The sequence below is a fragment of the Urocitellus parryii genome, chromosome 1 (genome assembly GCF_045843805.1).
Source record: "Urocitellus parryii isolate mUroPar1 chromosome 1, mUroPar1.hap1, whole genome shotgun sequence".
Taxonomy (NCBI): domain Eukaryota; kingdom Metazoa; phylum Chordata; class Mammalia; order Rodentia; family Sciuridae; genus Urocitellus; species Urocitellus parryii.
In genome coordinates this window covers 122,166,939-122,181,250 of record NC_135531.1, presented here as the reverse complement: position 1 = coordinate 122,181,250, position 14,312 = coordinate 122,166,939, and the positions used below count along the sequence as shown (strand labels likewise).

General features: G+C 35.6%; 1 protein-coding gene across 2 annotated transcripts in view; it reads right to left on the bottom strand.

The window, feature by feature from the left end:
- Positions 1–5,006: 5,006 nt before the first annotated feature.
- Positions 5,007–14,312, bottom strand: part of Trim36 (tripartite motif containing 36) — a 43,636-nt gene continuing 34,330 nt past the window's right edge. For both annotated transcript variants that reach the window (XM_077796921.1, XM_077796927.1), the window contains exons 9-10: positions 6,514–6,811; positions 5,007–5,358 (exon numbers count right to left, since the gene is read on the bottom strand). In XM_077796921.1, coding sequence (XP_077653047.1) covers positions 5,007–5,358; positions 6,514–6,811 — 650 coding nt within the window. The remainder of the gene's footprint in view (positions 5,359–6,513; positions 6,812–14,312) is intronic.

The window sequence follows — 14,312 nt, the reverse complement described above, 5'->3', positions numbered from 1 at the left end:
CTATGCTAAGACTGTTTGTTTTGGGAGCTCAAGACTTAAGAAAGCAGAATGGAACTGCCATTTGGCCCAGCTATCCTTCCCCTCCGTCTATACCCAAAGGATTTACAAACAGCATACTACAGGGCCACAGCCACATCAATATTTATAGTAGCACAATTTACAATAGCTAAACTGTGGAACCAACCTAGATGCCCTTCAGTAGATGAATGGTTTTAAAAAGTGGCATATATACACAATGAAATATTACTCAGCAACAAGAGAGAATAAAATGATGGCATTTGCAGGTAAATGGATAGAGTTGGAGAAGATAATGCTAAGTTAGCCAATCCCCTGACAAAAAAACAAATGCCAAATGTTTTCTCTGATATAAGGTGACTGACTCATAGTGGGGTAGGGAGGGGGAGCATGGAAGGAATAGATGAACTCTAGATAGGACAGAGGGATGGGAGGGGAAGGGAGAGGGCAGGGGGTTAGCAAGGATGGTGGAATGTGATGGACATCATTATCCAAAGTACATATATGAAGACATGAATCAGTGTGAACATACTTTATATACAGAGAGATGAAAAATTGTGTAATAATAATTGTAATGTGTTCCCCTATCATGTATTTAAAAAATAAAATCAATTAAAAAAATAAAGCAGATCTTCATGTGATATATCTGGCCAATCAGTATAGACTCTTGACAACATTTCAACAACATGCCAATATATATACCAAGGACTGTGTTAAAGTCTTTCAAAAGCATGCAGTGGCCTGTAGAAAACCAACCAACCACTGAGTTTAGTTAGGTTTTAAAAAAGAGAATCTAGGGCTGGGGAAGTAGCTTAGTAGTAGAGCGCTTCACTCTGGGATCAATCCCCAGCACCAGCTACAATTCGTGTATGGCACATTTCAATATATTTTGACAATATTCTATAATCTTCTATATTGCAGTTAAGTCTAGCCAAAACTTTAAGGATACTTTTTTCTTCACATAGCTCTTATTCTTTTTTATTCCAAATAGAAGACAAAGGATGGCAAACTCAAAAAGCACCCATCATTCATCTCTCAGATGATATCCACATGAAACAGTTAACTGAAAAATAACAGAGGGCTGGGGCTGCAGCTCACTGAAGAGCGCCTGCCTCGCATGTGTGAGGCACTGGGTTCAATCCGCAGCACTACATAAAAATAAATAAAGACACTGTGTCATCTACAACCAAAAATTATTTAAAAAGGAAAAAATACCGAAGGCTAAAGGAAAAGTTGCACAGCTTTCTGAGTTTTCAAGTCAGTTCCTTTTATTTGCATATATTCTGACACTTCAGATCAAAAATATCCTTTTTTAAACCAGGAATGGAACTATCATATGACCCAGTTATACCACTCCTCAGTATTTATTCTAAAGAATTAGTCACTCATACTACAGTGTATTATACTACAGTGATACATGCATATCCATGTTTTTTTAAAACTTTATGTGGTGCTGAGGATCGTTCGAACCCAGGGCCTTGCACGTGCGAGGCGAGCACTCTATCACTGAGCCATAACCCCAGCCCCTGCATATCCATGTTTATAGCAGCACAATTCACGGTAGCCAAACTGTGGAAGCAGCCTAGGTGTCCATCAATGGATGAATGGATACACAGCAGTGTGGCATATATTCACAAAGGAATTTTATTCAGCCAAAAAGAAAAATGCAATTATGCCATTTGCAGGAAAATGGATAGAACTTGAGACCATATTAAGTGAAATAAGCCAAACCCAGAATCTGGTCAAGGGTCATGTTTTCTCTCATATTCAGAAGCTATAGAGGAAAAAAGTAAAGAATGCGGTGGTCAAGGATCTCATGAAAATCAAACAAAGATCAGTTGAGAAAAGGGACTAAGAGGTGGGAAGTGGGGAGGAAGAAACTAACGGAGACAAATACTGGCCAAACTATATCGTTATACTGTGCGAATGTATGAATATGTAACAAAAATCCCATCATTATGTACAACTATAAGGCATCAATTAAAAACTGTGGAAAAGAAAAAGACCCTAATTCCCACTAAGATCTAAGTAGCAGTAGTAGTACTTCACCCCTGTCCTTTTCGCTTTAAAGGCAGTAGTGGCTACAGGCTATGGCTAGTCTTTCCAGTGCCTGCTCATTGCCTATATCGTTAAGCAATACTTTCTACAACTTTTCATTTGAACCATCTGGGGAGAATTCTACTACCTGCTAGAATGCTAAAGAATTCACCATCCCAAAGGCTTTTGTTCTTGTCCACTCTACTGGTAATGCTCTTTGCTTCAGTTTGTCCTTGTTCACTTCTTAGCAATTTGGTGTTAAACTTTTATCATTCTCCTTTGAAGGGCTTCCCTCATCACCAAATCTAATGTTAGCTCCCATGTCAAGCATTCCCTAGCACCTTCCTTATTTTGGAAGAAGTTAAATTCCATAAAGTTAAATTATGCTAGAAGTTAAATTCCATAAAGGAAGGAACCTAGATAAACTGCCTTGTTCTCTTTATACCCAGCATATAGCTCAATGTCTACAGAAAGCAGGAATTAAGGTTTTCACAAAAATGAACGAAATAGTTCCAAACCTAAGTTTTAAAAAAACTAAATTCCATTGAGTTTATTTTTTAAAGCAAAATAATCCCAAGAAAAACTCCAATTTGTCAGAATGTTTCCATAAATATTAGATAAACTCTTCTTTAAATTGGAGAACATAATTCCTTTAAAATATTCTTGCCTATGACAGTAATTCTCACAATTTTCTACAGCAGTAAGTTTGATTACATTCTCACATGGAACATACTCCCAGAACCCAACTGATTATAGTACCTGACTAAAGATTTAAAAGGTCCAAAAAGGAGATAGAGATTGTAGAGACTCCTACTATTTTTTTTTTAAGGAACTGTGATATGAGAATTAAGTTATTATACAATATCATAGGGGTAAGCCTTGAATTTACTTTTTAAAAATATTAAAACAATCAAGCATTTGTAACAACTTATGATCTACCACTGAACCCAACTACCAGAGCCCCATAATTCAAGAGCACGAATGTGAAGTAAACGGTCACTCATCCAGGCAAAACCTAATCTACCATGAATCAGAAAAGAAATATTAGAGAAATTGATCAACTAAACAATTGATATACATTAATTTCATGTTAATCTTTTCTCATGATCACCTCCCACAAGAGGATTAAAGCTAATAAACCACCATCCAAAATAATTTCATACAAAACTTTAGCTCTGTTACTACATGCAGCTATCTATGTTTTAATATTTTGTTTCAATTTTCCATATAATTCCTTAAGTACAGATCTGAATAATTACACTTGACTTTTTAAATTTTTATTAAAAATGAAATTCTGTTGAACAATTTATATATAACTATACAATGTTTGAAACAGCTTTCTTATTCCTGTTAAAGCTTTATATTTAAAAATGCCTACGTGATATGTGCTTACACAAGGCTTAAGAGTGTCAAACTTAACTGCATGTACGACTTCAGCAGCTTCATTGCACAGTGATCCACATAACACTGCATATTTTCTTAGTTGAGCCTATGAGATAAAGTGCTATTCATAGATGGGAAAGTAACAAAGACTATTAAATTCTCCACTATATTTTCTATGTAGTTTGGTGGGATGAGAGGAACTTATGCAGTGCCTGAATAAGAGATTTCCACTAAAAAATAAAAATAAAAAATAGATCCCATGGAGTTTTGGTTACTTCATTAAAATATGTCAATAGCATTCCATAAATGATCTGTGCTAAATATTTAACAGTCTTAGTTTCTGAACATTTTAACTTAAAAAAATAGGCAGTTTAAATAAAAATCACCTATTTAAAAGAATATCTTTCAAAAATTAACATCTAATTGGGAGAAAATGTAATTCTTCAGTTTAAAAGAATGCAAATTTTAAAAGAGTATACACAGTCATTATGATTTTAGTTAGTATTCCTTAACAATTAAATTTGGGTTTAGTTCCTTATACTACAAACACTTGTTACCAATGAACCATAGAAAATGTCATACAAATGAACAATTAGTACTCCACATTTTACAATATAATTCAATGCTACTAAAAACATATCATAAACTTTTCAAACTTGTTAACAAACCAGAAAAACCTGATATGTATAGTTGTGTCAAAAAATGAAAATCACAAGACACAATAGGAGGGGCAAAAGAATGATCACGATGGCAATATCAGTCCATCTTAACTAGTATTTCTGGAAAGTAATTATTTAATGTAAACACAAATATTTTCAGACAGTGAGGAAAAACTCAAGATAATTTCTTTCTGAAAAAAAATTATATGAGTGAAAAACTTCATGGCTTTCTATCAGACACCATGTTTACTACACATGCCAGTTAATGGGCATTATAGCTAAAGGAACTCTTTTAGATGTCCTGATCAATACACTATGTGGTCTTAAGGAAAAAAATAACAGCAGTGCTCATTTTCCAGGCTACATACAATTAATACACTTTGAAATATATAATTTTCCACTTAAATATGTTACCATTTTTATGGCCTTTTTATCTATAACTTTGTTTTGTTATTAAAACCAAATGTAAGACATACTGTTTACTACTCATTTCTACCCACAACCATTTAAAACTATCTTACGACATAACCATGATATAAAAATGAAACACCAAACACAAAAAACATAATAAATAGTGTTGTACACCTCCCCCACCACCCCAAAAAGGAATGTAAGTATTAGCAATACCAGCTGATTTAAATAAATTAGATTCCCTATACATAAAGAGAAATATGATTCAGTTGCAAAGTTAACCATTCAGTATTAGCCAGGAAAGAATGCCTTCACTCTGTCGTTTGTGAAAGGCAGAAGAGTAAGTAACATGGAAGACACGAGACTGTTTAGATTTTCCGTCTTTTAAGAAGATTCAGGCACTGCAAACAAATGTGTGACCAAGTCTTGGGTGGTGTCTAATTAGTTACAAAGGCATTGCTTTGTTAACATTTTCCATCCCAGTCACACTGGATGTTTCAACTACATGTCCTCATGGTAGTCCAGGTACTTTGCTGTGATGGGTTCTTCAAGCTGAATTCCTCCACTGCCCATTAATGCGAATGCTGGATACATCGTATGAGAACAGTCCACCTGGCGCTCGTAAAGGCACTTCATATGATCCATATCATAGAAGCTCACTCTGCCTTTATCATAGTCCAGGAAAATCCCTATACTTGTTGGCATGGGAAGAACTCTATTTTCAGGTTCATTAGAAGTAGGTGACTTGGGTATAAAAAATTTCTTCATGCCTACAGTAACTAATGTAAAAGGTTGTGAAGAATCAAAACAGGCATCTTCACTTCCGCTGTCATGCCCACTGTCTTGCTCATATCTAAAACATAATATACAAACACAGAATATGTACTTTTATCCATTAAGTCTTCAAGTATCTTCAAAACGTTTTCACAAAATATATAAAAGCATAATCAACCCCCAAATCCATGTCATAAAACATCATACATTTTTACCTATATGTACATACAAGTGAGAACTAAAAATTATTTAACAAATTTGGTCTATCAAAAACAAATAAGGGGGAGGGGAGTGAAGCAAATGGTCAAAGATTGAATATCCATGGCACAGTCATATATAAGAAAACACAAAGGCAAGATGTATGCCCTAATCCAAGGAATTACCAGGCCATGGAATAAATGGGCACTTCAAACTAACATAGGGGGGAAAAAAAAAAAAAGCATGTGTCATTCTCCTTGAGAACTCTATTTCCTAATTAAATTTTCTACATCAAGAAATCTTCCCCCCAATTATAAAACAATAAAAATAGAAAAAATGTTGGTATATGATCCCTTCCTTTATTTATTTATTTATTTATTTATTTATGTACCAGGGATTGAACCCAGGGGAGCTTAACCTCCTGCCTCAGCCTCCTGAGATCCTTCCATTTTTTACCTATATAGCTAGCTTCTCATATATTTGAGATCACACTGCAACAACAATTTTATCCCATCCAAAAGAAACTAAACCATTCAATCTCCATTATTCAATTGCTTAAGAAATCAGAATTCTTAGCTATAAAACATGTCTATAACATGACCCAATTTTGTTAAGGACATATGGGAAAGCTTAAAGAAACTGGGTCCCATAATCAAAGAACAACTTGTATCAACTATGAAGTATGGCAATTAGAGGCATTTCTCTATATATGTGGGTAATATTTATCATAAAATGTATTAAGGTATGTATGAGACTTTCAAAATTTAAAACTGTGAGGTGATATCATAATCAAAGCATCTAAAACAATATTATATCCCTGGAGCATCAAAAATTTACTGCTGCTCTCATTATTCAATGAGAGATAACCTAACTCTTTTCCTAAGCCAGCCACCCAACCACAACCAAAGTACCCGAATCTAAGAAATATATACTCCAAGTAGAAGAGATAAACCCAAGTCTATTTTCAGGCTTATCTTGCCTGAAAGGATAGTTACTTCAAAAACATTACCACATTCTACATCAATAAAAGATCTACCTTGGACTAACTGCATCCCGGGGAGAATGGATCCATTCTTGTAGTTTATCACTGGAAGCGACTCCCACTTTCACCAAGTATGAATATGGCTCCACACGGAAGGCCCAAAAGTGTTTTCCTTTTGTAATTCCAATGTCTCCAATGATATAGTCTAAGCTTGTGTAATAACCCACTTGGATACGTTCCGCGGCCAGCAGAATATTAAATCCAGCTCTACTCTCTACCCGGTCTCTCTTCAAGTTCAGCAGGAGGTGTTCGTTATTATAGCCACATTTTTCATCAAACAGGAAACTGAAAACTAAAGAAAGCTTAAAGTTAATGTAAAACTAGCCTGAAAACTATTTATTAGCATTTCTATGATTTAAGGTTCAATTCAATAAGTTTTTAAAATAGAGATGACTGAAAAGAAATGGGAAAAGTGTCATGCCACCCAGACAACTATGTCACCCCAAAACCCCAACTTACCAACAATTTCCAATACATTCTCTATATCTGAAAATCTTCAGAAATCTCAAAAGCAGGAGAAAGTATTTTCATGTATGTGAAAATTATGAATGCACCTCTTTGGAAAAGAGGCATCAAGTTTATCATAGATATTTGCACTTACTGGATCTGTTCTTTTATCCTTAAGAGGCACTGCATTTTCATAAACGTCTACACATGAGGCCTGGAAGATGGCAGAGTAGTGCAAAGCAAGCAGGTGGGCAGAGAGGTGATTGAAAGAGGGATTGCACTAAAATTCAATATTAGACAAAGTGGCTTACGGACTCAGAAATATGGGTACAATAAATGAAGAACAAAGAGCACGCCTGACTGCCACATGGGCATTGCCAGTGTGGATTAGCCCCAATTGAGTTGGGGAAATAGGGACATGACACAGTTTAGGTACGGAAAGGTCTGAGATCAAAATTGCTGCCTACTCTTAGCTGATCCAGAAACTGCACTGCATACTAGTGCTTGAAAAGCACACTCCATATCTCAACTGGCCACTCAAGAAGCAGGAGCCATCTTGGGGTGATGTTGCCACAATGATGACTACACGGCAGGAGATCAGGAGAAACAACAACAACAAACAGCCACAAGATCCCAGTGGGTGTCTATTGACTGACCTAGACTGGGCCTGATGGGACATAATGGGCGGGGGATTAAAGTCATAAGGGCAAAGGGGAAGGAGCCAGACCTGCTTCTCCTTGCCATACTGCCTCCATGTGAAGCAGCTCACATGACCAACTAAAGCAGACTGGGAATATGAGCATGTGGGGTGAATACGCTCAGGGACTAATTCCAGAAAGGCTTGCACTTGGGCAGCAGTGAGTGGAGGATCAGCCCCCCTGCCCCACAAATGGATTTCTTGGGAGGGTCTTGAAAACCAGACCTATATAAGAAACTGGCTACTGTCTAGTCCTAGGGGCAGGTCATTCTAGTCTTTGCAAGGAAGGCACCACCCAATAAAGCAATTGAGACCTGTTCAGATGTCAGTATCACAAACTGGAGCTCCCCCTCACAGAATGATGCAGAACACTATACTGGCAGTGCACAAAAACCTGTTCAAATGAACAAAACTCCCACTGACAGTATTTCCCAACCCCTCCCCATCTTATTCTGGTGAGAAGGAAAGTTGAATCACATCAAACAGTTTCAATCTTAGGACACTCCAACTGGCAACTCAAGACAGCAACACAAAAACAGGAAGGGGTTAACAACCTCTACCCCTTGCTTTATCAGTACAACCCAAGAATTGGAAAGAAAGACTGTTGGGCATAGACAGTGACCATCCAATATGGTCAACTATTTTGACCACTTCAGTGGCAGGTTCCTTTGTTCTTCCTTAATTTTTCTTTAAATTTTGATTTTTTTTAATTTATTTTTATTCTTTCTGTGTGTGCATGCGCACATGTAAATTCCTGTTGTACTGATAGGTTCAGAGACATATATACATACTCTTATTAGTTTATTTTTCTCTCATTTTTAGTATTTCTTAATGTAATTATTTTTTCCCAGCATTGTCTTTTGAGGGTTCAGGTTTTTTGGTTTTGGATTATTTTCATTTGCTTTTTTCTCTTGTTTCTCTTTCTTTTCCTGCTAATGGCCAAATTCTATTGTGCTCTCTCCCAGTACTTGTATTTGTTTTCTTTCCTCTATATAAAAAATCACCTGCTACATCTCTTCTGCATCTCTCTCACTTTTTGAAACTATTATAAACTGTTTTCTAATTTTCTGTCACATTCTTTCTCCCTAATTAGCTTTATTTTTACCATATTTCAGGACTAACTGCTTTATAACTCATGCCCTTATACCAGAAATGCTGATACAATTATATTACTGCTGTGAATTATATAATTGACTCTGCTTTAAAGCCAGATCTAGTTCATGGTTATTGTTTTTACTGTTCACAATTAGTGAACCCATTATTCCTGTTTATTGGTGGTCATTAAATGAATAATTTCAACATTGAAAGAAAACAACTGCCCGTTCAAAGTTATTAAACCCATAGTAGGCCCTGAGTATCTCACTTTCATACTCTGTATTGTTTGCAATAGTTGTTACTATTATTTATTTCATCCAATTCTGCAAGGTGCTGGGAACCTACAGGGACAGTAAGGGTTCACAAGTTAGACTCTCTGATGCTGAACTAAACATTCTCTGACATTACTCCAATTTAAAGAAGTAAGATGATAAAAGCCCCAAACCACCAACAGGGACTCAGAGGAACAGTCAGAGAGGAACCTCAGGTCCCAAACCTTGGGATCTACTCATAAATCAAAAACAGAAGTCCCAGATCAAATGAGATAATTACACACAAAAGGACAAACATACAAGAGAACAGGTAGGGGAATCCACCTCAACTGATGTGCAAGTCCAAGACCTCGGAAAACATGAGAAATAGGCAAAAATTCCTCCCAAATCCACAATTTCCCAACAAAGGATACCACTGATAGTGAGGTGAACTAAAGTTCACAGAAAGATCATGAAAAACAAATTATTAAAGTGTTCAATGAACTAGACGATCTAGGGAAGGAATTAAGAGAGCAATTACAGGTTATAAAAAAACATTTGAATAAAGGAATAGAAACAATGAAAAGAAATGCAGCAGAATTCCTAGAAATGAAAGACAAATCAAATTAAAAACTCAACTGAAGGCACCACTAACAGATTAGACTGTGTAGAAAATAGAACCTCAGCCCTTGAAGACAGAACTGCAAGCCTTTAAGACAGGTTATATGATCTCGAGTACACAGGAATGCAATAAAGGGAAAAATATAGAACATGACCAGAAATATATACAAGAACTCTGGAAGAACACTGAAAAACCAAACCTGAGAATCACTGGGACAGAAGGAAACATGGAGATAGAAACCAAAGGCATTATGCATTTTCAAACATTCAGAAGATAGTTATAGAAATTTTTTCCCATTTAAGAAACAACATAGTCATCCACATATAGGAGGCTCAAAGACCCCAAACAGACCTAGTCAAATGAAAAACCAATAAGGCTCTCACTTCTGATTTTTTGATTCAGACACCAAAATCAAGAAGGGGATGGAATGAGACATTTCAAGCCCTAAAAGAAACAACTGCCAGTCAAAGTTACCATGGCCAGAAAAACTCAGTTTCAAATTCTAGGGGAAAATAAAAACTTTTCACGATAAGAGTAAGAATTCACAAGCACTTACTTTTATATCATAGAGGCCATTTATGACAAATTCAAAGCTAACATCATACTAAGTAGAGAAAAGCTAAAACAATTCCTCTAAATTCAGGAACAAGACAAAGCTTTCCGCTCTCACCACTCCTATTCAATATAGTCCTTGAAACAGCCAGAGCCATCAGGCAAGAAAAGGAAATCAAAGTTTACAAACTGGAAAAAAAGTCAATCTATCTCTGTTGCCAACAATATGATTCTATATCTAGAAAAACAACAACAAAAAAAAAATCACCAAAAGACTTCTAGAGCTCATTAATGAATTTAGCAAAGTAGCAGGATACAAAATCAACATACTTAAACCAACAGTAGTTGGGCCAAGAAGAAATCAGAAAAACGACCCCATTCACAATAACCTAAAAAAAAAAAATAGACCACTGAAGAAAGAAATAGAAGAAGACTTAGAAGATGGAAAGACATCCATGTTCTTAAAAGGCAGAATCAACATTGTCAAAATGGCCATACTACCAAAAGCAATATACAGATTCAATGCAATCCCCATCAAAATACCAATGACATTCTTCACAGAATTAGAAAAAAAAACAATTCTTAAATTCATTTGGAAGAATAAGAAATCTAGAATAAGCAAAGCAAAACTAAGTAAGAAAGGTGAAGGAGGAGGCATCACAATACCCGATCTGAAATTGTTCTACAGAGCTGTAGTAACAAAAACAGTATGGTATTGTCATCAAAATAGACACAAAGACCAGTGGAACAGAATAAAGACACAAAGACAAATCACAAACCTACAGCTATATGATATTTGGCAAAGATGCCAAAAATATATCTGGAGAAAAGACAGCCTTTTAACAAATGATGCTGGGAAAACTGTATATCTATGTATAAAAAAATGAAACTAGACCCATCTCTCTACCCTGTACAAAACTCAAATTGGAATGGATCAAATTACACAAAAAAACTTTACAACTGCTGCAAGAAAACGTAGGTCAACACTCCATCATACAGGTGTTGGCACCAACTTCCTTAACAAGATCCCTAAAGCACAAGAAATAAAACCAATAATTCGATTAAGTAGGATGTCAAACTAAAAATCTTCTGCACAGCAAAGGAAATGATTAAGAGCATGAGGAGAGCTCCTTCGCCAGCTGCTCCTTCAACTGGAGATTAATATCCAGACTATTAAAGAACTCAAAAAGTTTTAACACCAAAAAAAAATGAAAAAAATAAAAATAACCCAATCAACAAATGGGCAAAACAACTAAATAGAAACTTCTCAAAAGAATAAGTACAAATAGCCAACAAATATATGGAAAAATGTTCAACAATTTCTAGCAATCAGGGAAATGCAAGTCAAAACTACACTAAGATTTCGTCTCAGTCCAGTCAGAATGACAATGATCAAGAATACAAAAATAATAAATGCTGGCAAGGCACACTTGTACATTGTCTGTGGGACTGCAGACTAAGTACCACCACTCTGGAAAGCAGTATGGAGGTTCCTCAAAAAACTGGAGATGGAATCACCACATGACCCAGCTATCCCATTCCTTGGTATTTTCCCCAAAGATCGAAAATTGGCTAACTACAATACAGCCAACCCAATGTTTATAGCAACACAATTCACAATAGCTAAGTTATGGAATCAACCCAGTCAATAGATGAATGGATTAAGAAATTGGTACATATAATACAATGGAGTCTACTTGGCTATAAAAAAAGAATGAAATTATGACATTTGTTGATAAATGGATGGATAAGTGAAATAAGCCAACGTTAGAAACTCAAAGGTTTAATGTTTCTCTCATATGTGAAAGTTGCAGTAAAATAAAGGGAAGAGAAGGATAGGATAACATAAAGAACTAATCAAATGTAAATTAATAGATGAACAAAAGGAATCTACTAGAAAGAGGAAGAAGAATGGGAGAGGGGAGGGAGGATGGGAAGGAAAAGCAGGAAAGAAAACGGGGAGGACTGTGAACTGAAACTGATATCCATGCATGTATGAGTTTGTCAGGATGATCGCAACTACTATGTAATAGCTATAAAGCTCTAATTTTTAAAAATCTACTCATTTTCTTAAATATCTATTCCAAATTTTAAAATTTGGAAATTTTTTGCTATTTTAATAAGGCCTTTTCCTTACTGAATCAATATGGCAAACATAAGAAATGTAGTTTCTATTAAAAAAAAAAAAAAGAAAAAAGAAAAAACTTTGGGTTCAGAGAGACCTAGGTTTGCAACCCTGCTCAAACATTTAGCTGCATTTGACCTAAAATTTAATTTTCTGACCTACAGAATGGTGAAAATATAACTCTCATAATCTCTTATCAACTTAAATCTATTAAGCATAATACTGGATGATAACCAATGTAGAAACAACACAAATGTCCATCAAACAATGGATGGAGGAAAAATGCGGTGGACATATACTACAGAATATTATCAAGCCTTAAAAAGGAAGGAAATTCTGATACCTGCAATAACATGAATGAAACTAGAAATAACCCAGATGTGAACGGACAAATATTGCGCAGTTCCACTTATATGATGTACTGAAAACAGTCAAATTCAAAGATGGACAGTAAGAGATTACTAACTCCAGGAGGAGGGGCAACAGGGTGTTATCATTCAGTGAGTACAGACTTTCAGTTTGGGATGATATGAGGTGTGATAGTTGCACAATGTTGTGAATGTACTCTGTATGAACTGTACATTTAGAAAGATGACTGAAATGGTAAATTTTCTATTATACCACAATTTTTAAAAATGACTGCCAGCAAGCTGAAATCATTCCCCAAATACAGGCAAACCAGTCTTTCTGGTAATGCCTAGTGTCCTAGCATAATTATTCCTGCTTCCTATCTACAAAGCCCCCAGGTTTGCACAATAAATTTAAAGGGTTACCTTATTCATGTGGCTTCTTCTTGGAGGAAAAGACAATGACCCTTACCAATTCCTTTCCTCCTCCCCCACCCAACTACAACACTGAATACGCAACTATGTCCAAGATTCTTTTTCTTCTAGTTTTGGTTAAAACACTAGAAATAGCATAATCCTAAAATATTTACTTAATACTTGCAAATTCAGACTAAAACTATCAGATTTTATTAAAATTAATGGAAAAAAATTAAGCCAATCCTATGTATATGTATTCTAAAAGTCACAAGATGCATGTATATTGCACTGCTATCCTCTCTATTTTGGTAAAAAAAAAAGGAAGGACTGAGTGCAAAAAATATAAGTACATAAGCCACCAAATATGGGCAAGGGGCAATGAATTCTAAAAACCAAGTGAAGAATTTCTAAGGCAGAGACTTACAGGGCAAAATGTTTTCCTGCTAGCCAAACTCAGTGCAACTTCAGTAGTAAAATCTCTCATCCATGGACACACTTTATGAACATCAACTAGCCTGTAAATCATTTTAATTCATGAAAATCTTTACTCTATAAGTAGTTATCAGTGGATTTTAACTTGGAGTAGTGAGGAACAGTAGCTGGAGACAAGGAGCTTTGAGTATGGGGACAAAGCTATCCATGTGGTTCTAATATATGCCTCCCATCCCTATGTGCTGAGAATCACACTGAGTTAGAAAACCTAGGCAATTCTGAATTAGATTAAACTGAAATTCAGTTTCAGGATACTATACCAATAAATTTGAAAAATATGTACCTAGATCCTACATGGTAAAGCTTTTCATAAACTGACTCAAAAATAGAATTAGACTATTTTAAGATTTTAAAGTAGCATTGATGCTATTTTAACCTCAATTTAGCCCTGCTAACTCAAATGTCTTCCTTTCATGTTTTTCTCTGACTGACATCAGTCAAAATCTAATCCTGTTCTCAGCCTAACAAGGTGAAAAAGTGAAATTCAACTACTCAGTTCATTTCTAAATCCTAGCTGGGTATAGAATCTACTTGTCTGGAGTCCCTTTTTTTTTTTTTTTTTTTTTTTTTTGGTTTGGTACTGGAGATTGAGCCCAGGATCTCTTAACTACTGAGCCACATCCCCAGCCCCTTTTAAATATTTTATTTAGAGAGTTGCTTAGGGTCTCACTAAATTGTGAATTCAACAATCCTCTTGCTTCAGCCTTCCAAGCCATTGGGATTAAAGGTGTGCATGACGAGGCCCAGC